This window comes from Gouania willdenowi, chromosome 9 (genome assembly GCF_900634775.1).
Source record: "Gouania willdenowi chromosome 9, fGouWil2.1, whole genome shotgun sequence".
Taxonomy (NCBI): Eukaryota; Metazoa; Chordata; class Actinopteri; order Blenniiformes; family Gobiesocidae; genus Gouania; species Gouania willdenowi.
In genome coordinates, this window is record NC_041052.1 from 38957814 (window position 1) to 38983739 (window position 25926).

The following is a 25926-nucleotide window of genomic DNA, read 5'->3' on the forward strand; positions in this document are numbered from 1 at the left end:
CCGAAATTAAACCTCCTTTCATAATTCATTTGTACAATATTATAAATCCTTTAAAATGTTTAAAAATATTAAATTATTGAATAATTTACCTTAAAGCAAAAACCAAAACCTTTTTATCAGATTTCTACTGTACCATTATTGTGCCTTGTGTGTACTTTTTATGTATGTCCCAGTAGAAATGAATTTAAATTTAAAGGTTTCACACAAAAATAAACAATCAAGATTTTAATGGTGGATGTTGGGTCTATTTAATGTTTTGTTTTGTTTTGCATCATTTGTAGGATATTCATATTTATTCACGGGAATACCTATTTATTTAAAAGTTGTAGCCTTTTGCCAATTCATTTTTAAACAACCTGGTGAATATGTGAATTTTCCAAACTTCTGCCATGATAAACTCTTAACTACGAGCTTTGTGTTAAATACTTTACATGTGATTTTTTTTTCATAAAATGTGTATCACATGTTTTGGTGTAAAACAATCAGGGTTCTCGACTACCACACCTCTATCTATTTGGGATCAAAATTGACTTTTCGCTCTCTCTTTTCTTCACACACCATTACCTAATTCCTTGAATATACGTAGGTCCAGCACCTCTGCCCTGCATTGAAATTAATGTATGAATAAAAAAAATATAAACAGGAATTTACAATGAAAACAAAAAGTAATACTTTTGTATGTAGTTTTTCATTTCAATATCTAAGCCTAATTTTTAGTATGCTGCTGCTGGCCCTGAGGCACAAATCTAATTTCACATCACATGGGGATGTGAACTGGCGCCCTGTCCAGGGTGTAACCCTGCCTAACGCCCAGTGTGAGCCAGAGATGGGCACTGGCAGAACCCCACAACCCTGAAAAAACAGGAGCAAGTGGGTCAGAAAATGGATGGATGGATGGAGATGAGAAGATTTTTAAAACATTTATAACGATACCATAAAAAAAGTGTTTTCTTGTCATTTTTCTCTGTTTTTTTTTTTTTTTTTACAACCACTGCATTTTACAGGAGCTATTAAACAATTATTATTTTTGATTTGTATGAACTCTCTTTGTGATAGGAGCCACTTACTGTATACGACATGTGTTTTAAATCTAAAGGGAAAACATTTTTCCTCATGAGATGTTTTATGTCTTTGTGCACTTTTCAAGTTTCATCCCAACGACACGAGAAAAAAAAATAAACTCATCTGGTTGTATTTATTTTGATAAATTAAAACCTCTGAGCAGCAAAAAATGCATTAAAAAAATGGGCAAATATCAACATACAAACACACATAATTGATTAAAAATTCCTCCACCATTAAACTCGCGTTCTACTGTCTTTCACTTGATCTGCTGAGTCAGCCATTTCTTCAGAGGCTCCAGGTTTCTCTGAACCCAGCGGACGTTTTTCTGCACGTTGTCCAAAGCAATCTGGGTCACTCGCATCTGAGAAGCTTGTTCCTGGATGGAGTCAAAAAATAGCCGTACCTACGGGGGCGCACACACACACACACACACACACACACACACGTTTACACCAAAACATGAAATACACATTTTATAAAAGAAATCACAAGTTAAGTATTCAACAAAAAGATAGTAGAGTAGAGTTTAAAGTAGCAGAAATTTAAGAAAATGTTTGGAAAATTCACATAATCAACAGGTTGTAAAAAATGTTTTTCTTTAAAATATTTACAGCAATATTTGTTACATTTGTGATATTTAATTTTCTCGTAAAAATATAATGTCAATGTTAGATCTAAATTTTAAATGTTAAATGTGAATGATAAATCCCGAATGCTGAATGTTGAATCTAAATGTAATTGTTGAATGTAAATGCTAAATGTAAATGTTAAATGTAAATGTAAATGTTAAATGTAAATCCTAAATGTAAATGTAAATGTAAATGTTAAATGTCAATCCTAAATATAAATGTAAATGTTAAATCTGAATTTTAAATCTAAATGTTAAATCTAAATGTCACGGGAGAATCAGAATTTTTAGCTAATATGCAAATTCACCAGAAGTACCAAAATAAAAGCTCATTAAACATTTAGATTTAACATTTCGATTTAGATTTAATATATAACATTTGGACTTCGATTCAATATTTACCATTTTGATTTAGATTTAACATTGACATTACATTTTTATTAGGCAAGTTAATAACACAAATATTGCTATAAATCTGGTCAAAAATACATGTTTTTTAAACATGGTATGTTGCAAAAATTTGCTGTTTATTTTAGACAACAACTTTTCAATAAATAGTCTACCATTAAAATCTTGATTTTATTTTTTTAATTTTGTTAAACTTTTAAACTAAACATGTTTTATTTCTATTAAGACATACATCATAATATATTACAGTAAACATATATTTACATCAGCGAGATCCTCTGGAGATGAGAACTGTCCTGTGGTGCCAACAATGATGTGTCTGATGCAGAAAGAGCCCAACTGGAACCTGAAGAACAAAAAACAACAGCCAGTGTGTGAAGCTTTTTTCTAATCTAGACGTACACAATGATTCATTCCATGTATTTATCCTCGACTACTAACTTTTGAACTAATGTATCCCAGTTCTTTTTGACCAAATCCCAAGCAAGATAATGACCGCGGGAGTTCCTGGAAACCATCAGGATGAGATGGGACAGATCCTGTGTTCGTATCACTCTCCCCTCCAGACCGAGCTGCAGGAGCCTGAAGTTCCACATTCACAGACACACACAGAGGAAAAGTCCAATTAGATCAATATTGTACCTTAATTTGCTCTTCACTGTTTAATCAATGTATATAAATGACTTAAAACACCCTTAAAACATAAAGCAATTATGTTCATGTGTAGCATTTGACTTTAAGAATTGTTGAAGTTGAATAATTCTTCTTTAAAATTCGAATTTGTACGAGTTTATGTGAATATTTGTGAGACATTACAGGCTTTGGAAAAATAACTGAATTATTTCGACCAATTTTGTAATTTAAAAATGCTGAAATAATGGACTCTTACCCAGGCCTTTCATTGTCCCACCCTAACTCCCACTTCCCTGTTCCTTTCCCCCTCACCAAGGTGTAACACTGCCCTCTATTTTATGTTCTCCCTACAATAAAGTTTTTCTTACCCTTCCTTAGGGAGGGATGGTGATGGTTACAGTTATGCATCAAATAAATGTATTTGTTTCATTGCAATAATAAAACATGCAAAGCTGTCGTAAAAAGATTGCACTTCATCAGTAATTCTGAAACTTTTCAGCCCGCGACCACCAAAATAGAAGTTCCAGAGACCGGGAACCCCCACTGTACCTGAAGGTGGTTAAACACAGACATGAACATTGACGAACAGTCATGTGGAGACAGGACCATCTATAAGGGCGATAAAGGAGAGATTTTTGGGGTCCATCCATAAAGTTAGCAAAATTATGGTCCATTTTTCTATGAAACTGTGATAACCACATTTATTTATTCATCTGAATAATATCCACTGTTATCCAGGAAGTTTGCTATTATTTGCACCATAGTATATAGTCATCTTAAAGATGTAAATCCTTGTTTTAATCAGAAATAAATTGGGTTAAAAGTGTCCAAAAATGGTGGAAAAGGATGTGAAATGGGATTTTAAAGAGTGGCCAAAAACAGACAGAAAAAGTGCTTTAAAGGGTTTAAAGTGTCAATATTGGAGGGGGGTTGGGGTAATGTAATTTAAAAAACAGGAACAATTGGTTTGAACTGGCAAATAATGGGCATGGCAAATCATGAATGTGGTTAAATTGGCAAAATATGGTGAAATGATGTTAAAAGTGATAATTAAATGTCAACATATGTGACATTAGGTGGGAAAAGTGGTGGAAAGGGTTTATAAGTGTCGAAAATGTCTTGAAAGTGGAAAAAATGTGCAGAGATGGTATTGAAATTTGATGGAGAAGTGGCAGAAATTGGAGTAATGCATTAGATAAAGATAAGCGAAAATGGGCTCAAATTGTTAAAAAAAATGTTCTTCGTTTCTCAAAGGTATCTGACAAACCTCTCCCAGTGTCTTGCAAGCCCAAATGGGGTCCTTACCCCAAGGTTGAGAACCCCTGCACTACATGTGGCGTTGACCTTCAACAGCATGTGCAGACAAGGTAAAAATAAATAAATATTAAATACTGAAATCCTAATAAATGAGCATTAAAAAATTGTGAGCTTCTGTATATATCAGGTAAAGCATTGAATTTGGGAATTTAGAGAAATTGAAATATCTGACCTATATAGTGATAATACTTAAATTAATGTATTCTCTGTAGTTTTTATTTCAGCGAAAACCTTCTGCAGGCCAAATAGAAAGTGCTGGCAGGCTGAATTTGGCCCTCAGGCCTTGAGTTTGACCAGGGACGGCGCTACACCAGGGCTAGGGGGCGCTATAGCCCCGTCAGGAATTTGTCTGGCCCCAGTTATGTTCCTTAAGCATTTTATTCAATATTATAAAATATACTTATTATTAATTTATTGAGTTCAAAAACATTAAAAGGTTCCAGAGTAGCCGTTCTGTTCCAGTTCAATCCCTGCTTGTACCCCATTCAATAGGGTCCATTCAAATTAACATACGTGTGTGTGTGCACGTGTGATAGGGGATGGGAGGGGCGGAGTCTTTTTCGCGCATCATTTCAGGGTTCACTAGCAGTCCTATGCAATGGATAATTAAGAAAAAAAAAGAGTTCCTGTAGAAAATGAAGACCAAGAGCCCATCTCCCAGGGAGCCTCTACAAACTTTTACCCATTTCTGTCACACTGCCTGTCACCTCCGCTTCATGTGAGCGCAGTTTATCCTGCATACGGCGCGTTAAATCATACCCAAGAAACCGAAAAGGCAAACAATCTTGCCTGCCTGTCCGAACACGCAAAAACAACAACACACATCGTTCTCCTATTAAACAACTAGGGTGAGTTAGTTCTTCTGATTATTGGCAGGTAACTTCTGCTCATTATTTTATTGTTGCCATTGCCTTGTGGTCACTTGTATTATGCTTAACTAATTTGTTAAATATTATTCGACCAAATTCAGTTAGAACTACATTTATATCTAACATTCTGTGTTGCACAACTTATTTTCTTGAAGAAAAAAATGAGAAAATCCTTATAAAAGTAATAGTAATTAAAAAAAAAATTCTCAGCACCCCCACACATCAATCCCGCACCCCCTGAGCACCGGGAGAGAAAAAGTCATGGCGCCGTGCCTGAGTTTGCCGTGTGGGATAGATGGATGTCACTGTAATACTGCATGGATCCCATAAGATGGCAGCATTTACCTGTGTAGTTTGGCAGGGTCTCTGCTGCTGGTCAGAGCAAACAGAAACTTGCTTTTTTGCGCTTCAGAGATGGAAGTCTTGTAGGCGTGTAAGAGAGAATCCCAGCCGCGATCATCCTGAGCCCCAACCGAGTACACCGTCTCTGCAACGTCGGTTGGAAGACTGAGGTAAACACAGTCAGAGACAATCAGAGATCATCAAAGCAACACTATCACACAACAATGAGGTCAAACAGACTGACCTCAGTGTTCCATTGGACTGCAGCCAGTGGTTGAATAGGAGTCGAGCTTGCTCCACACAGGGAGGATCCTCCAGGTAACATGCTAACAACAAGACCTCTGACCTCAACCTGCGCTCTGACATGGAGCCGTCGTCGCTCCACGTCTGCCCGTCAATCACAGCACGTGCAAATTGTAGAATGTAGGTCTGAAGAGAAAAAAGCACAATGAGTAACTCTCTTTGTGTCATGTTTGAATAGAACAAACTTTTTGGGGTATTCCCCATAAATTAATTGTGGGAAAAGCTGTGGGCCAAAACTAAACATTCAATGTACAGTGTGTGAAATTACAAATACCAAGAACATAACTGTGCAAAATAAACACTTTTAGTAGTTTTGAAATTGAACAACACTTTTCTTTATTGTGCTTCATGGCATAAAATTATGAAACAGACCAAAGACATTTAGTTCAATATAAATTCAACAAAATGGGACACAACATACACCACCTATACAATCAAAACACTATATTTTCCGCTGCCATGAACAATCCTTTAACACTTAACAAAAATAATGTAATTGGAGATTATCTTTACATTTTTTCTTATAAATCAATGTACTGTATTACATTCATTTCGGTTGAAACAGAGATTATATAGAGCAGGGGTTCTCAACTGGTCTCACCCTGGGACCCACATTTTGCCACGGTCATTAAATCGCAACACAATTTTTTTAGAATTCAAATTTAGTTTTTCAAAAAAAGCTATCGAAATTGCAAATAAATAATATTTTTTAAAACATAAATCTAAATATTTTCCTGTGCAACATCAATTTCACAGCGTGCCCGTCAAAAGAAAAGTATCTTTAAAAATAAAAGACATATTAACTATTTATTTATTTTTTGATGAGCTGTATGCAACCCACCCAGTACAGGTCCGCTATATAGAGTAGATTACTATAAAGAGCAGAACATGCTGAATAAAAATGCTTGAAAAAAATAAAAATAACATTTTCAAATATGGGCAGCGGGCCAAAACCAATCGCTTGCGGACCGACTTTGGACGGCCCTGCTGTAAAGTGTCTCTAAGTTACTGGATAAATAAATACAATGTATTATTATTATGAATAATAATAATATTATTATTATTTAAAAAAAATAATAATAATAATTTCTGCTTATTTTTAGGCTTCTCATAATTACGTTTCTTTGTGTGCAGATGTTTTGTTTTGTGTTAATGATCTTTATTGTCAATGAAGAAAGGTTTTTAAGAAAATTGGCATGACATGGAAAATGTCCTCCTGTTTGTCGCGCCCCCACCTGTCATACCTCCATTTCCCACCAGGGGGATGCACCACACACTTTGAGAAGCACTGAAAAAGAAACAGGATTGAAGCTTGAGGTGAATTACCCGAAAGTTGCGTGTTAAATCTGGCTCGTCTCTTTTCTCCGTCATGTGGTAAATGGATTCCAGGAATCCCAGGCCTTGAAGGAAAGGAACTGTGTGTGTCTCATGTGTCAGGTAGCTGATCAGGTCCAAGGCTTTATCCAGTGACAAATAACCAGCCCTGTAAACACACACACACACACACACACACACACAGAATAATGATGTCAAAGGTTGAATCTGACGGATGAAGGTCTCTGTGTGTCTCACTCAGACTTACGTGACCAACTGGACAGAGTTGTGTATCAGGTGAGTCCTGTCTTTGTAGCTCAGAGCCGTGTGATTGTACCTCAGCAGTTTGCTCATCACATCCCAGCCCTCGTCCTCATAATGGACCACATAATAACCTGTCATGTCAGCATTAACCTTCACCCAGCCGACTTCCTCTCCTACATCTATACTGTCTGAGAAACAGTGACGACAGCAAACGGTGAGAAAAAGAAACGAAGGCTGTGTAATAAATGTCATACTAACGTACTACTCATACTAAGTCTGCAAGAAAATTAGTATGTCATGCATTCACATTAGATTGTATGGAAAGATTGAGTATGTGAAAAATACCCCGATGTATACTATATGGGGCCATTTTTTGAGTATGCACGGTGGCCACACTCGTCTTACTCAACTGCCCCATGATGCATTGTGAGCAGAATGTAAAACGGTCCAGGGACCGGTTTCAAGCTAAAAATCAAACATCCCCTTTTCAAAACAAAAGCATCTCTTGTCTTCCATTAGTTTTTTTTTAACTCTTTTGTAAATAGGGCTCTTGTTTTGAAGTTGTCAGTAGCACAATGACGGGTCTCCAAAAATCTTTGAAATGTGGGAATTAAATGTGTACATGTGAGTTTTATGGATCAAATAACCACATGATGATATTCTACTTAGTTACTTTCTCACTTAAAATGCTTTCAGAACTTTCAAAGGTGGAGAATCAACAGAGATATTTAGCCTCAGTGTGCTTCAGGTTTTTGTCGTAGGTTCGAATGGCATCTTAGGAAACTTGTAATCATCCTGATCAAACTTATAGTATATAGTAGACGGTATATACTCATTGAGTTTGTAGTGTACAGTACGGAGTGTGCCATTTTAAACACAGCCCAACTCTTGGCTCTGCATTGGTACCTGTTAAAGATGTCATCAGGTGTCTGTGGATGGTGCTGGAGCTGTCCGTCCTGTACGTCAGCGGGATGTGCCAAAGGAATCTATACAAGGTTACAAAGTCAACAAAAAGGACCTTCAACATCGTCAGAGTCAAAGCAGTTAATGCTAAAGCAGCTGGAGATGATCAGTTTCTATCAGATATAGACAAAGGGGCAGATTCACAAAGATCTGAAATAAAGGGCGGTAAACGAGGTGCGTCCCTAAATCCTTTGGTGGTGCTGTTTCCTCATGTGCTGTGGGGAATTCATTAACATTGCAGGGCAATGTGTAGACGTGGTTGAGACCACCCTATTTAAATGACCATTTTGCTCATTCAACGTGGAGAGGTGAGTGCACAGAAGCTCAAAATTACATTTGAAGTAGTTAAACTGGAGACAGGTGGACAGGCTGCTACACAAACATTTAATAATGTAGAAAACAAAATAAACAAATACAAATGCTGTTTAATAAACTTTGAAACCTAATGTTATTTTTTTCCCTTAATTTAATGTGGCTGTTCTGGTAAGTTCCTGTAACTTTGCTCTGATCAGTCCATGGAAAACAGGAGCAGCTTTGGACAGAAACCGTCCTATTGATCTGAGTTAGTGCAGCAACAGATAAATCAGTCTGCAGCCACTCAAGATGATCTACTGACAATCATCCAGTAGGTTTGTCTGAACCTTGTGCCATCGCTGCATAAATTACGCAGCTAGTCAGCATATGTGGAGTTTACGGGGGTCGGGGGGGGCATTGCCCCTCACAGTGATCAAAAGTTTTCATTTAAGTTTTCCCAAGTTCATTATAAAATTGAGCAGTGTTGTGATAATCTACTAGCTAAAATCGACATCCATCGGCCACAGGAGCACATAGACAATCGAAGGTGGAGTAATGTTCTTTAAATTACATAACCTACGTTGTTGGACTTTTAGATGCTTTTAATCCATATGGATCCTTTTAATCGCTCCTACCAGTTGTTTAACTTAGTGATTTACAACTGACAGCAAGTCTCTCCCTCCATGTTAAAAAGTATCTCCCATATTAACGCACATGTATCGAGTGCTGTATGATATACAGTATCATGTAGAACATAATAAATAATAACACTGCTTAATTTGAGCAACTTTACTCTCTCGTTCTTTATGTTACAGTGGGTGCTGAACATTTCAAGCTGCATTTTGGATTTATTTTGCCAGGTCCATAATACAGCTTTCAAAACTTATGTTACAGAAATGAAAAATAATAATAAAAACAGTTAGATTGGTACATTTGTTTTCATTCCTTATTTGTGAAGCAAAACTCGAGACGTTCTATATGTTACATTTTTTTGCTGCCCCCCCCTGGCAAGAATCTCAAACTCCGCCAATGCTGGTCAGCTGATTCTGGCCTGACGCTCCTTGCCATCAACGTGACACGAGGGTTTGAGTTAAAACATGGACACACAGCTCAGTGCGTCCGAAGCGACGTCCAACGAATTCCGTGCACAGCATCGTCTCTGCACCGCAGCCACACCAGATTCCAGCTGTTTCTCTCCCTCACACACACTTTACTCTGCATTTTCTTTCAGTGGTTGTTAATATTGACTATTGTTTTATTGTAATTATTTTCTTATACTCGAAAGGTTACCTGGAGCCTCTTATGCATCTCCGCTGTGTATTGTGTCAACATTCACTGCAGCTATGATCTCTGTGTGTGTGTCTGCACCTGCCTCTGAGTCGTACTATTTTCCAGCACAAAAACAGTTCCAGATTTGAGGAATTACATTGTTCCATTGCATTAATTCATTTGCATTTCCCCCTACTATTTTTTGCTCCCCTTTCTGTGAGCCTCCTAAATTACATATTCATCAGAGGAAAACACGCTAAATGGATTGTGGGCGCATTGTGACACGCCGAAGATGCACAGTCGTGATTCTCTGGGGTTTGTACCCCTTATTAGCACATGGAGTGACGTTTGCACACTTTTTAACACCCGAAAACCTTTAGTGAATCCGCCCCTTTGAGTATATAACAGACAGTATATACTCATTGAGTTTGTAGTGCATAGTAAAGTGTGACATTTCCAACACTGTCTAGTCTTCATCTAGTATACCGTGATCGTCTGCAGCAGCTGTAAGTTCATTGTTAATTGTCAGCATGTTGCATGTGTGTACCCGTCCTGCAGGGATGGCCACAGCGGGTCAGTGGGCGCCACTGTTCTCAGGAAGCGCTCCTGTTTCAGCAGTAGGCGACGCCCCTTCCTCGTCACCGTCACCAGAGGAAGACCTTTCTGAAGAGTCCATGTGTTCATCATGGCTTTCAGGTCCAGATGTTCTCCTGCAAACAGGTACTGCACACAGCGGTGGACGCAGTGTCCATATACACATGAATACAATGGCGTGTACTCTGTGATGAGAGGATGTTTGTAGATCTACTCACTGCACTCTTGGCTGCCTGCCCACTGCTGTAGCAGTGTTTCCCAGATGTGAAATCTTCCTCTGAGCAGGTCTGCAGAACAAAATGTAGTTTTTCACATTTAATCTGGGACATATTTACTTTAGTCAGTGTTCAAAATTCTTAATAATAATAATCTGAATCTGAATGTGTGAGATGACAGGAAGAGGAGTCAAACTCAAACAGCTCCATTGGACTGGCTTCCTGTGGAGTATTCCTTGCCTTACAATGTCAGCTCATAGAGGCTTCATGACACTATGAAGCATTAAGTTTAACGGATCTGGATCTGAGACCCACAAGCAATATAATGTAATTCATTTCCTAAAGGTATGAATTGGAAATTATGATGCAACTTAAGTCGCTAAAGCAGAATATCACTGAGGGGACACCTTAAAAAATAATTCATGATAAAACAAAAATCTTCAACTGTTTTTATAAACACAAGTAGACAAAATAAACAAACGATGATCTCACTAGGATGAGATACAAAAATAGAGAAAAGAACATAACATTTTAAAATCCTACTATTCATAAGTCTGAATAGATGGAAAACCATGATAAAACTTTTTTTGTCCTAACATTGGGGTTAAATGTTTACACTGACACCAGCTGTGGGCAGGGTTGAGATGAATTCTAATTGTAATTGCTTAAATTATAATTAATTACAATTATTGCATAATGATAATTGTAATTGAAAAAAATTGGTTTTACTGGATTTTTAATTGGCATGGAAATTCTATAAAAACTGTCAATTATAATTTCATTGAACACAAAACTGAGAAAACATGTTACAGTTCTATGGCTTACACATATGTAGTTAACAATTAATAAAAGAAAAACACATTAGATGATAGAGATATTTTTTTAGTGTATTTTAAAGCGAATTTAGGCATGGGTCAAAACCGACCAGTTATCATAAGAGATACGTTTTATGGGGTTATTTCAGACTCAGTATTTGTGATTAATTCTAATTAAACTTTAGTAATTGGGAGCGTAATTGACTTTCAGGGGATAAAAAATAATCATAATTTATTTGTAATTGAACATAGATAATTCATAGTGTAATTGCATATTAAAAATGTTGTTGACCCTAACCCTGGCTGTGGGACAGTAGACAGAGCCCACGATGTGATACGATACGATACGATACACAATAATGGGCTCGCGATATTTATGGAAAAGGAAAAAAGACCCTAAAAACTTGCGGTTTGAAAAATAATCATACTTTTTTTTACCACTTTAACTCTGGGCATACTTACACACTGTACTTACTTTGGGTACGACCTTTTCACCTCAATAGGAATATAAAAATAAAATCGACAACAAAAACAAAAATAAGACCAATTTTTCCTGTTTAAAGTGCAAATAGAACGCAAAAACAAAGACTGGCCATTCATGCCAGTCTACAAATAAAACCAAATCCCAGTCCAGATTTAACTTGTACCATCAACGATAGATTTTTTGAAGTTTTAATATCGTGTTATATCATCATAATTTCCATAAGTCCTTGTAGAAAAAAGATTATTATCATCATACTTATAGTTACCATCATAAATCAAAGGTAATGTGAGAGTGCATCGGATAACAACTCTTCTTACATTCCCGAGGCTTTCCCACAGGTCCTGATTGTGTGCGTTGCTGTAGCTGTATTTGCGAAGGTATCGCACAATCCCGCTCTGAAACACATTGTCTGACAGGAAGTGACGCAGCATGTGCAGGATACAGGCTCCCTGCATGCAGGCGGAGAGAGAAGCCAGGGATTAATAGCAGTTCATGTTTCCCTGCAGAGTGGTCGCTCTCTAACACAACAACATTGTTATTGTTTCTTCTAAAGTGAATAAAACATACTTTGTCGTAGGAAACCGTGTCAAACATCTCTTTGATCTGAGTGGGGTTTTCTGCAGGACTGGATATCGGTCTGGAAGAGTTCAATGAATCAAGGCCAACGGCAGCAAAACAGGTGTGTAGAAGGTACTCCTCCTACAAGATGAAGCAGAGCAGGTCATTCCAAGTCTTTCCTCCTGTTTAATCTGTAAATCTGTAGCTGGATGAATGGAGGATGTACCACTTTGAGGTCAGGGTAGGTGGCTTCCACTGAAATGTACTCCATGTAGCGTGCAAATCCTTCGTTCAGCCAGATGTCGTTCCACCACTTCATCGTCACAAGGTTTCCAAACCACTGCAGGGTTAAAACTCAGCATCACTTACGCTCTTAAATGTAACTGAGGAAATTCAACTGTGGGGTCTCCCAAACTGTAAACAGACTTACTGTTCTGCATCTCATCAATACTAGAGGTGTGAAAAAAAAATTGACTTCACGATATATCGCAATTTTTTTTTTTAAATCAATATTTTTGTGTATTTGTGCAATACTCTTGTTTTGAAGTTAACCGGAAGTTTGGTCGGTAGCACAATGGAGGGTCTCTGAAAATCTCTGAAAAGTGGGAATGAAATGTGTATATGTGAGTTTTATGGATCAAATGAGCACATGTTGATATTCAACTTGCTCTCTTTCTCACTTAAAATGTTTTCAGAACTTTCAAAGGTGAAGAATCAACAGAGATATTTAGCCTCAGTGTGATTCAGGTTTTTTTGGTTCCAAATGCATCTTATATAGTAGATACTATACTATACTCATTGAGTTTGTAGTGTACCCAGATAGCACGCATACGTCTCGCCAATGTCGGCCTTAGATCATGCGTTGGCATTCTACTCCTAATGCGTCATTTTGTGTGAGTTTTTCCCCCCAAATCGGTGATACCACTTATAAAATTGTAGAACTGTAAAATGTCACTTCCATGAAGCTGTTTTTGTGCTGGGGCTCTGTTGGCTATGCTGCTGAAAATACATTTATGATCATGAACTGTGTCTCTCTTTATTTTGTCCACACATGATAAGCTATTTAGTGGTAGCATATTGGTTTTCTTTGTTGTTGTTGTGATACTGCCATATTCCTATCAGATTTAAGTAAATACTTGACTATGGATATGGAGATATTTATACTAATTGAATGATCCGAGCTAAATAAAGGTTAATATAAGCTGTAGAGAGGCCGTGCTGAGCATCTTTAATCCATCATCCAGACGCTGATGTCTCCACGACGTCTGCCCAATGAGCAAACGCTCTCCATATTGCGTCTTGCCGATGCAACTTCATTCATCGTGCCGACGTCGGCGAGATGCATGTGTGCCATCAGTATATAGTAGGGAGTATGCCAATTCCAACACTGTACACTGTCACCTTCTCACCTGATGGGCAAGTTCATGTCCGATCACCATGGTAACCCAAAGTCGATCAGAAATGGAGGACGTGTGAGGGTCAAAAAGAAGGCTGGTCTCTCTGTAGGTGGTCAGGCCCCAGTTCTCCATCGCACCAGACTGGAAGTCTGGGATGGCGATCAGATCTGAGAGTGGATGCAAAATGACAAAAAGTCACAGCTGACCTAGTTAGCATCAAGTCCAGTTAAAGAGCAACTAAACCCTGAGTTTTTATTTTTTAGATGTAAAATAACAAAACATTCATAGCACAATCACAACCACAGTCATCCACACATTCATAGTGTTGTGACAGGAACGAAAGTAAAATAGAAAAGGAGCACAAAGCAAACAAAAATGAATAACATAACAGAATGAAAAATAAAATCAATAACACTAATCAAAAATCAATAACACTAATCAAAAATCATTAACACTAATCGAAAATCAATAAACAAAATACAACGCAACACAATTACCGAAACATTTATAACACAACAAATGGCACACCTTTAAGAAAGTACACCTAATAACTATATCTCTAACTCAAGATATAGTCATGCTCCGTTATTATGTTATTTGTTGCTATAATTGTTTCTAGCATATACTGATAATAAACTATATTCTTGAAGTGAAATTTGATATACAGTATAGTTTTAGCTTTAAAAATACACATTTTACCCAGCAAAATAATCATATTAAAAAAAAAATGTGTACATTTACCTTTAAAAACACATAAATTTTCTGTGATGTGATTCCCAAAAACAATATCCATAGACCTTACCCGTACACTGACCCAAAACTTAGCCACATGTGGACAAAAATAAAACAGATGCATCAGGAATTGCAGAAATCAGCTGGTTGAATTGTAACTGATCGAGAGTAATGCTAAAAAAAAATTCTACAGTTTTCAAAAGAAATCAAATCCCCAAACCCTGAGGTTTTGGCTGACATGTGTCTAGGGCTGTAAATCCAAAAATGCCTTTAATATGGGCGGGGCTACTGGAGCAGTTAAGACACACCCAGTCCATGCTATGAAATCTGTGCTATGCTAATTAGCTACTCAATACTCATTATAGCTCTCTATTCACAATTCTCTCAGTCCAAATACTCGCCAAATAAGGGTGTAACGATTCACACATTAGATCGATGGATCAATTTATATTCCTAAGATCCAACTAAGTTGATCTGTGACCGGCAAGTTAGCCTTCCTGATGACTTCAAAATCATTTCAAAAGGTAATCAATTAGGGGTGTGACGGTCAGTGTTTGGAAAAACGGCGATTAAAGTAACGGCGTTAGGTAATGGCGTTACATGCATTGATTGAATAAACTGTTATCCGAAAGCAGCCCTGGCTTCATACTCAGCTGTAGTGAGGAGGTGGATTAAAAACAAGGTGAGCGATTACGATTGGCTAAGGCGGCGTCATGTTTCATGGTAGCCAATCAGAGCCAGTGTTTTCACACTGTGCCAGCACACGTGCCACACACACACGACCACTACAGATTTGATGAAGCAGCAGAGATGGCGAGCGTTGAGCAGTCTGATGAAAAGTTGTCATTTTTAAGGTGGCGATACAAACACTACTTTAAAGTAATTGTGGTCAAAGACAAGAACGTGCATGTGAAGTGTTCATTGTATCCAGGAGTGAAGACTTTGTCGACATCCGTTGAAAGCAACTCAAATTTAATGAAGCACCTCAACGACACACGCATCTAAAAATATTTATTTTTAGCAAAATAATAGGTGACATGTAGGAGGTAGCAGCGCACCTTTGGATGAGAGATCATCCATGCTCAGCAAAGCTCAGAGGGAGAGGAGGAAAGGCGTTTACGAGACAGAAAATGGTGCTACATGCGAGAGTTGACGTTCCCAGCAGCGCATACTCGACAAGAGCATGTGTGGAACTCATGGATAATGTGGCGATGGTGAGATAAAACCATAAAAAACGGGGCAAGCATAATAGGGGAGTGGTGGCCTAGTGGTTAAGGACGCTGGGCTTGTAATCGGAGGGTTGCCGGCCATCACTGTGGGATGTTGAGCAAGTCCCTTAACCCCAAACAGCTCCCCAGGCGCTGCAAAAATGGCTGCCCACTGCTCCTCAGGGATGGGTTAAATGCAATTAAAGGCGAGAGCCCCAATTTAATCTTTAATCTTAATCTTAAATTGCATGTGTACAGTCTGAGAGAAAGTTGGAGGAACGCCAAATAGATATCTACCCAGATAGATAAAGAATAATAGCTTTGCAATCAAAAGCCTGGTCTCAGTGGGTTTTTTTTGTTTTGTTTTATATAAGGAAACAATGTTCAGATGTTAGTTGTCACTAAAGCAAAAAAAAATAGCTTTAAAGTCACTGAGGGTTTTTTTTAGAAAAAGGCTTTTTTCTCAGCTTGTTGCTCTGAAACTGAAGATTTGTGTGAAACTTGCTCTATTCAACGGCTGATTACAAAAGAACAAAACGATTCAGAAACAAATTATTTTTTTGATGAAAGTAGAGGCTTCAATCTTTCAGAATCTGGTGTCAGATTTCAGAAAGTCATAGAAAATATTCTGTGGGTCTTTAAAAATCAGTCAAAATGCTCAAAAAACGGCTGGCACTGAGGGGGGTAGAAAATCTGAATATGGCTGGCACTGAATGAGTTAATAATAAAGATGTTACTGTCTGTGACATCATTGCCACGTGACAGCAGACAACAAAACGTAGCATGGAGGAGAAGCTGCTGAAGGAGAAATTGATCGGACCACCTTTGGGGTCCAGTGTGTGGAAACACTTTGGTTTTAACACAGACAGACGTTCTTAAAAAGTCGCTCACTGTGTCCACCATAGACCACCAGACCCTTCTGACAGCGTTCACTGCAGCAGCAGCGCATAGCGTTAGCTCGTTAGCATTAGCTCTGCAGAAAGCCTCAGGCCTCCATCAAATTAAAACGAAAAGTATGAGATTCAACCATTCTGCAGAGTCAGGTAAACCTAATGTGTATTTTTATTGAAAACGTATTGAGTATTGAAAATGAGAACAGAAAAGTTAATGTAGCCTGTGAGTAAACTAATAACCAGATCTATTAAATGTTTATCAGGCACCGGGCTGGAGTAAGTAATTGTTTATTTACTATTATAGTTGGTGTCATTATTATTTTATGTCATTATTGAGTGATGTAAAGGTTTTGATAATATTTTATTTAACAGTTTGCATTATTGGTGCATGATATATAGTTGAAATAATACTATTGAAGCCAATGTGTATTATGTTGTTTTTCTTCTTTCTTTTATAATCCTGGGTTTATTTCCAATGGTTGGTTGTCGTAATTTTGTGAATTATGCAATCGAAAAAGGCGGAAGTAGACGTCAGCGGACTAGCGCGGGAAAAAGGGAGAGAGGAAAAAGGAGAGTGAGGTGTGCGCGAGGTGTGTTGCTGACCGGAGAAACAGACGGAGAGACGGAGTGAAGCTACGTGAAGGCTTGCAGGTATTTTGAGGAGTCCGACAGACTTCAACGTGGAGAGCGGAGGACGGGTCGTACCGTGTAGGACCAGGTGTGAGGGAGGCGCGAACGGAGGAGTTAGCCGAGCGGGCTAACGAGGAGCTACCGCGCAGGACCCGGTGTGAGAGAGCTGCGGACGAGGAGGAGGCTACTGCTGGTTAACGGGGAGCCACGTGTCGGCTACTGTGTTCGGGAACCGGAGTTGCCCTGTGTTTCACCGCACTCAATGTTTTGAAAGACAGAGTTTCAACGCACCCAATGTTTTGAAAGACAGAGTTTCAACGCACCCAATGTTTTGAAAGACCTACCAGCTGGAAACAATAATTGCATCGAGTTGTGAGTAAGACAGAGGAAGTCGTTCGGTTTAACTATTACACGGGACTGTGTGTGTGTATGTGTGTGTGTGCGTGTGTGGTGTGGGCCCACCACCATTGTTAGAGCTGATTTGACACGTGTTGGATTCCATTGTGTGTGTCGTTGTATATTGTTATTCAGCATCTTAAAATATAGTTCATATAAAGTTGTTTAAACAAATTTAATCTCTGGATCTCAACTTTTGTGGTATCTATCGTCACAAATTTAACTGAACCCTAGCACCCCTCCATTCTCAAGAAGGGCTTTCATATAGAGTGGTGTGCAGGTGCTACATAAAATTGGGGGCTCGTCCGGGATACTAAATTTATTGGAAAAAAAAAATATATATATATATATATAAATAAATTGTAAATAAATAAAAAGGGGTAATTTAAAATTAAAGATTAGTTTGATCCAGAGACATATAAGAAAAAAAAATAAAAATAAATAACAATAAATAAATAAATTAAATAAAAAAAAAAAAAAAAAAAAAAAAAAAAAAAAATTTTGAAGCTCGAAACACAACTCATGAGATGGCTCAGCTAAAGAATTGGTGTAAAGGTGAAGGCATCAACCCAGCCAATGCCTTGCTGGTTAAAGATGTACCTGAAGATGTTGAAATCAATTTCATTGAAGATACACTGCAGAATATCAAAGCCCTGGGGAGAGTTAAGGTGAGAGGAAGAATGTATGACTCGCAGGCTCAAAGTATAACTGTGCTATGTGAGTGCAGAGAGCAAGTAAATGCAAAAAGTATTCCTCTGGATGTTCTGCCCCAAGGTTTCGCTGTGCCATGGAGAATATTTGGATCCACTGAGGAAGACGAAAACCCAGTTCAGCCAGCCCAGAGCCAGGATGAGTCAAACATCCAATCACCAGACCAAAGTTTCCTCCTTCAAGGCTCCACTCCGGAAGCCATCATCAGAGCGGTTGGTGATATATTACAACAGGCAAACCAGCCTACTAACAATGACCGCAGTTCATACAGAAGACTGAGAACCTTTTCAGGAGTCACTCCCCTACCTCCAGGAGAAGAACAGCTGGAAAATTGGATAGAACAAGCCAGGTTAATGATGGAAGAGTGTGTCCAACCTGAAAGAGAAAAGAAAATGAGGATAATGGAAAGTGTGAAGGGTCCTGCTTTAGAGATTCTGCAAGCTGTCCGATTCAATGATCCAGAGGTGACAGCCAATGAATACATTGACATAGTAGAGAACACTTTTGGTACGACTGAATCTGGGGAGGAACTGTATTTTTCTTTCCGTATGTTGTGTCAACATCCAAGTGAGAAGCTCTCAGAATTTCTGCGAAGGCTAGAAAGAATTCTGAATAGAGTTGTAAAAAAGGGGGGACTTCAACCATCTGCTACAGACAAAGTCCGCCTTGACCAACTTATAAAAGGGGCCACAAGATCTGATGTCATGATCTTAAACTTAAGATTAAGGGAGCGTAGAAATGACCCCCCAACATTCCTAGAACTGCTGAACGAGATACGGTTAGAGGAAGAACATGAAGCAGCACGTCGTAGGTTGCAGCCATCAAAAGCCGTGTATGTTAAAAGTGCGGCATTGACCACAAGCCCTGAAATCCAAGATTTGAGAGCTGAGATACAAGAGTTAAGAACCCAAGTAAATGAACATACTGCATCTTCTGCCATGCCAAGTACACAGAGTAAAGTTCTAAGTTCTTCAACTGCAGTCAACACATCAGCAGAGAGCTCTGACAATAAGGACATCCAAGCATTAATGAAAGAAGTTGGAAAGCTCCGTAAACAAGTCTCAGTCATGTCAGTTAGGCCGAAGTACAGCCAAGCGGCAGAGACTCATCAACGGGAGCCTCAGTCAAAATTCCTGCCACAAGGAAAATTCACATCCAGGCATCCCAGTGAGTTTTTCTGCTATCGGTGCGGCGAAGATGGGCACTATGCCACAAAATGTGCAGCTCCTGAAAACTACCCAAAAGTTATACAAAAGTTGCTACAAGCCCAGAGAAAGACCAAGATAAATCAGAGACCGGACGATGACACAAGGTATAAGACCACAGATGCAAATGCCAAGAGAAGTTCAGTACAGCTGCAGAAAAATAGTTTGCCTGACGGTTTAGTGGGACCACCCTCTATTACCCAAGTTAAAATCAACGGTAATCCATGCACTGCACTGATGGACAGTGGCTCCCAAGTGACGATCATTTTTGACAGCTGGTATGCGAAACATCTGTCCCACATCCCACTGAATCCTGTTAGTGGATTAGCTATTTGGGGTCTAAGTGAGTCCGAGAGCAGTTACCCTTATAAAGGCTACATTCAAGTAAGTCTACAGCTACACAGAAAAGGAAAGTCAGGCAAAGTCAAATCTGTCCTTGCCTTAGTATGCCCTGACCCACGGTGCTCTGAGAACATACCTGTTCTGATTGGCACAAATGCCCATGGTATCCAATCTTGTGATGCTACCCATCAGACCAAAGACCCAAAGAATGTCAACTCAGTCAAAGCCCACGTCAAAGAGGAAGACCACGTAAGTGTACCAGATCCTAAGTCCATCAAAGGAATGATCAAAGACTTATCTGTGGCTGAAGTGAAATGGGCAGGTCCTGGTCCACTCGTCATTCTTCCTGGCACAGAACACATTGCCATTTGTCGAGTAAAAGAACAGCAAACTATTGGAGACAGTATACTCATCACTGAACGTGCCCACTCACCTTCTCTTCCTTCAAGCGTACTCGTCCAGCCAACTGTATTGTTCTCTAATATGCTGGAGAAAGACAAATTCTTAGTGCTTCTGCGCAACGAGTCACTAAAACAAACTGCTATTCCTATGGGCACTGTAATTGCTCACTTGCACGTAGCCGACGTGGTAACTGATGCATCAAAGACTCAAACCCCAGCTGTTTCACAAATAGATCCTTGTTTGTTTAACTTCAGTGATGCTCCCATAAGCCAAGAATGGAGAGAGAGACTAAGTCAAAAGTTGGCCCAACATTCAAAAGTGTTCTCCACTGAAGATTGGGATGTAGGTTTGGCCAAAGGAGTGGAGCATCACATATGTCTCACTGATGACACTCCTTTCAGAGAGCGGTCTCGCCGCATTGCCCCTGCCGATTTTGATGACCTCAGACGTCATCTTCAAGGCCTTTTAGCGGCTGGAATAATAAAAGAGTCAAGGAGTCCATATGCTTCCCCTATAGTTCTTGCCCGAAAGAAGAATGGTCGACTTCGAATGTGTGTCGACTACCGGACTCTAAACCGCAGAACCATTCCCGACCAATATGCTGTTCCGCGTATCGATGATGCCCTGGATTGTTTATCCGGCAGCAAGTGGTTCTCAGTGTTAGACTTACGAAGCGGTTATTATCAAATCCCAATGGCTGAAGAGGACAAAGACAAAACTGCCTTCATCTGTCCTCTGGGATTTTTCCAATTCGAAAGAATGCCACAGGGGATTACAGGGGCCCGTTCCAAAGACTGATGGAAAAGGCTGTCGGTGATATGCACCTGCTGGAGGTAATCGTCTACCTGGATGACCTGATCGTCTTTGGTAAAACCCTGGAGGAACATGAACAACGACTCCTAAAAGTCATTAACCGTCTTGAGGAAGCTGGACTCAAGTTGTCTATTGACAAGTGCCAGTTTTGTCGTTCACGTGTCACCTATGTTGGGCACATAGTGTCTGAGCATGGCATCGCCACAGACCCAGCCAAAGTGGAAGCGGTTTCCCGGTGGAAACTTCCAACTGACCTTCTGTCGCTACAGTCATTTTTGGGATTCTGTGGCTATTACCGACGCTTCATAAAAAACTATTCCATCATTGTCAGACCCCTCACTGAACTCTGTAAAGGCTATCCCCCCACTCAAAAGAAAACTAAGTCCAAACCATCGAATGACAAAACCTACTACAAAGTTGATGAGCCTTTCGGGGACAGGTGGGACAAGTCTTGCGACGAAGCATTCCAAAAGATTATCAGCTGCCTCACAAACGCTCCGGTGTTGGCATTTGCTGATCCAGCAAAGCCTTATACTCTGCATGTGGATGCAAGTTTCCAAGGTTTAGGGGCCGTTCTAAACCAAGAATACCCAGAAGGTTTAAGACCAGTCGCTTTCGCCAGCAGAAAGTTGAGTGCCTCTGAAAGGAACTATCCTGTGCACCAGCTCGAGTTTTTGGCACTTAAGTGGGCTGTGGTGGATAAATTTCACGACTACCTGTATGGGGCCCAGTTCACCGTGAGAACCGATAACAACCCCCTTACTTACCTTCTCACTACTGCCAAGCTTAATGCAACTGGTCATCGATGGCTCTCGGCCCTCTCGACGTACATCTTTACTTTACAATACCGACCAGGCAGCAGCAACATCGACGCAGATTCTTTGTCACGCAATCCTCTCCCCACAACGGAGGAATGTTGGGAAAGTATGTCCCCTGAAAGTGTCAAAGCCCTCTGTAAACAGATCAGCTGTGTAGAGACACCCAAAGAGCCTACCACACTGGCGGAGTCACTTGGAGTGTCACCTGAAGCCGTACCAGACTGTTTTGCTTATCCAATCCGATTGGATCCAGGTTCCCTGACCCAACTGACTTCCAAAGATCTCGTTAAAGCCCAAGATGAAGATTCTACTATCGCTCCGATCAAACAGTTTTTAACTTGTGGCCCACCATTCAAATCTGGAGACAACCTTAATGCTACCCTGCTCTACAAAGAAGCAAGTAAACTGATCATGCAAGATAATCTGCTCTTCAGAGAAATTGAACGGGCTGGCGTCAAAGTTAAACAGCTGGTACTGCCTAAAGAATACGTCAACATGGTGATGAGATCCCTCCATGATGATGCTGGACATCTAGGAGTAGAAAAGACTCTTGAACTTATAAGAAACCGATTCTATTGGCCTAAGATGGGGGTTGAGGTTGAGCAGTATGTGCGGAATTGTGGTAGATGCGTCACTCGCAAAGCCCTTCCTCAGAAAGCAGCTCCTTTAAACCAGATTAAAAGTGAAGGCCCTTTAGACCTTGTGTGTATCGATTTCCTATCACTAGAGTCTGACTCGCAAGGTTACGCCAACATCTTAGTAGTGACAGACCATTTTACTCGGTACGCCCAAGCTTTACAAATTTAACAAATTTAATCTCTGGATCTCAACTTTTGTGGTATCTATCGTCACAAATTTAACTGAACCCTAGCACCCCTCCATTCTCAAGAAGGGCTTTCATATAGAGTGGTGTGCAGGTGCTACATTAACATCCTGCTAATTTAAACTGAAGTGTTGGTTAGACTTTATTCAAATAAAATATGAATACATTTGCCATTAAATGTTGTTTACTTGTTTGTTTATGTCCATAATTAATTTATAGATGATTCCCTTACAAGAATCATCAGGAATCTATGAAACCTTGCCTGCACTGTCCAGTATCCAGGTATTTATTTCAGTCAAACTGGTCACATTAATATTTTGGCTAAAAAGTTACATAATCAATTTCAAGTCACTTAATAATTTCAGATTGAATCTTTCTAAATCAACCAATATCATCCAAGAATTGAATCGTCAGCAATGAATCGTGATTCCAATCGAATCGTTAATAAAAGGAATCGCTACACTCCTAGTGACAAACCTTCATTCTCAGCCAATAGCAAAATGCGATTGTAATAGCTGAATTTCAAGCCATAAAGGGCAGTCACTCTTACATTTTTACAACAAAATACACCAAACTGAAATACTTTGACTAAAATGAGTTCAACTAAAATCAATCAACAACTCTACTTCTTCTGTTTCTTTCTTGGTTATTGGCTTGTTGCAACCAACTCGAATATGTGCATATCGCAACCTACTGTACCTGCTTTTTTTCATTACTTTAAGCACTGAGGATGTGCTCACAGCCTCTATTTATACCTCCACTGTCACAACTCTAATTCATACCCAATACATTTGTTTTTAGCAGGGAAATGTGGTTTGGGGTTTTAGTTGGTCTTTAAGTAAGTTATTTGTTTCATATGTTGAGATGGATGGGGGAATTTTGTTGTGTCATTGTTTTAAAAGCAGAACATCTTTTGCTCTTGTCGGGTGTCCTTCGACACTTCGACGAATACTGTGAAATGATGTATATGAAGAAGAAATAAGGACTTCTTATATAAAACATCCAAATAGCTTGACACGCTCCTTCTGCCTGGTGGTTAGTGACCAAAGAAAGCGACACTCTTTCCAAAAACAAATGCAAATACCTTGTTTGGGTAAGGGGTACTTAATGTTAAAGTAATCCTCATAGAAGTCCAGCATTTTCACAGCAACCTCCAGGGCGTAATGGGTTTGCAGCCACTTCTCTGGAGCAGCGTAGATGGACACCTGCAGAGGATCAGGAAGTAAAGCCACTTTTATCTCTCAATAATAACATTTAAAGATGTAAGTACACCCTTAGGTTTTTGCTGAGCTGCCCCTAGTGGAACATTTTAAAAATGCCTTGATTAAGTAGTTAAGACACGCCCAGTCCCACCTGTCCATCAATGCTCACAGCAGAGCTGTGTTCTTATTGATTTTTAAGCTGTTGAATATTTTCTGATCATATTGAATTGCCTTGTGTATGAAATGTACAATACAAATACATTTGCTTTGCTGTGTGAGAAAGAAACCAGTATCTCCTCCCATCTTTTAAAGGAGAGGCGGGGCCAACAGTAACGGTTATCCCCAATTTTCACTGGATGCGGCTGCGCTGCGATACGTCTCCGCCGCGCCACCGGAGCTGATAGGTTTCCACTTTAGTCTATGTGTTTATTTCCACCAGATCCGCTGCGGTGCGTGTCTGCTCCTTCCCAGCTGTGACAGTCCGGTGTCCTCCACCAGATATACGCAGGGCTTCTATTTCTGGCGGACACTCTGACATTTTATAACTAAAAACGCTAAATTTAAATACTTAGACTAAAATGTGAAACTAGGATCAACAAGAAGACATAGTCATTAACATCCACCGCCAGATTGGTTCTCATTATAACTCATAACCTTTTCCTAAATGTCCTAAATCTAAAAACTTAAATGTATACATACAAAAATATTATCACATCAGAATATCAAATTACTAACTATATTAAAAAGACGGATGAAGCTCAAACCTATATCCCCCTTTCCACTTTTTGGAGGGGGATAATAATAATAACTAGAACTGCAAGCAGTTGTGAAAGGGGGCCAAGCTTTCCCACACAACTCAGCCCCCAGGTTTTGTGGATTCATGGAAGTACGTCACGAAGGATGATGTGCTTGGGGCGAGTGTCAGGACACAGGCCAACGTGCCATTTTGCAGTGAACAGGTGGATATAAAGTTTATGAAGGTGTGATTTAAAATGTGAAAGTTACAGGCCAAAATGCGTTTGCACCCATTATGGCGCCACCTTGTGTCGCACTTCTTGGTATGGGTGGTCTGTGTGCTGTTCTATATATCCAACTGAAGTTGGACCTGATGTGACCTAAAGACTCGACGTGACAAGTTTCATGCTGATTGGACAAAACCCCAAGGAGGAGTTGGAAAAAGTAGGTTTTTTGCAGTTTTCGCAATTTTGCGCCAACAAAACTCAAGGCGGAAATGGGCGTGGCCAGCTCAGCTGATTCAGTGCTATTCAGGGAATCTGTGGATATAAGATTTTTGAATGTGAAACATACGGTGTGGAAGTTATAGGCCAAAACTCCATCAAGGTAATGATACCCTGAAGCCACACACCGAATGTGGTTATCCTATCTTAAACAGTTTCTGAGAAAAGCTGTCCAATTTAATGCACAGACGGAGCTCAAACCTATATATCCCCCTTCCACTTTGTGGCGGGGATAATAAACTACTATACTTCATATCAAATCATAGTATTTAGCAGGAAAAAAAAGGTTTTAGGGTGTTCTTACACTTTAAAGCAGCTAATATTGTTGAAGTGTTGTGATTAATAGCACACCTGCACACCAGAGGATGTTGTCCCTGTGACAGACTTGAAGTCACAAACAACAAATGCTACAAGATACGTGCTCATCTTCACGCTCTCTGCAAACTGATCCTCCATCAGGCCGTCAGCTAACTCCACTGTTTCCATCTGTGATAAGCAGACAGTGGTTCAGGTGCATCTTTGAAAGGATGGCACATCTGCAGCATCAGCAGGACTCACCACAGGCATGTTGGACAGAGAGATGAACTCTGGGCTCCTCCTGAGACGCACTGAGAAACTGGCTTTGAAGGAGGGCTCATCAAAACAGGGGAACGCCATCCGAGCGCTGGTAGGCTCAAAGTGGGTCGAGGCTAAGGTTCTAAAAGAAACCATCAGATACAGATGTACTCTGCTGCATTTTGATCCATGCATTAAAGGGATCCTCCACTGTTTTTAACAAGTT

The 25926-nt window shown here is 39.6% G+C and overlaps 1 protein-coding gene across 4 annotated transcripts in view; it reads right to left on the reverse strand.

Annotated features, from left to right (window-relative positions):
* Positions 1–1176: 1176 nt before the first annotated feature.
* Positions 1177–25926, reverse strand: part of erap2 (endoplasmic reticulum aminopeptidase 2) — a 33552-nt gene continuing 8802 nt past the window's right edge. For all 4 annotated transcript variants that reach the window (XM_028456801.1, XM_028456803.1, XM_028456799.1 and 1 more), the window contains 17 exons: positions 25704–25842; positions 25497–25631; positions 23790–23910; positions 13745–13899; positions 12562–12675; positions 12345–12476; positions 12095–12226; positions 10482–10550; positions 10217–10392; positions 8050–8129; positions 7148–7331; positions 6892–7048; positions 5507–5691; positions 5266–5427; positions 2543–2683; positions 2366–2447; positions 1177–1468 (listed from right to left, as the gene is read on the reverse strand). In XM_028456801.1, the coding sequence (XP_028312602.1) occupies positions 1322–1468; positions 2366–2447; positions 2543–2683; positions 5266–5427; positions 5507–5691; positions 6892–7048; positions 7148–7331; positions 8050–8129; positions 10217–10392; positions 10482–10550; positions 12095–12226; positions 12345–12476; positions 12562–12675; positions 13745–13899; positions 23790–23910; positions 25497–25631; positions 25704–25842 (2311 nt within the window). In that variant the 3' untranslated portion in view covers positions 1177–1321. The remainder of the gene's footprint in view (positions 1469–2365; positions 2448–2542; positions 2684–5265; positions 5428–5506; positions 5692–6891; positions 7049–7147; positions 7332–8049; positions 8130–10216; positions 10393–10481; positions 10551–12094; positions 12227–12344; positions 12477–12561; positions 12676–13744; positions 13900–23789; positions 23911–25496; positions 25632–25703; positions 25843–25926) is intronic.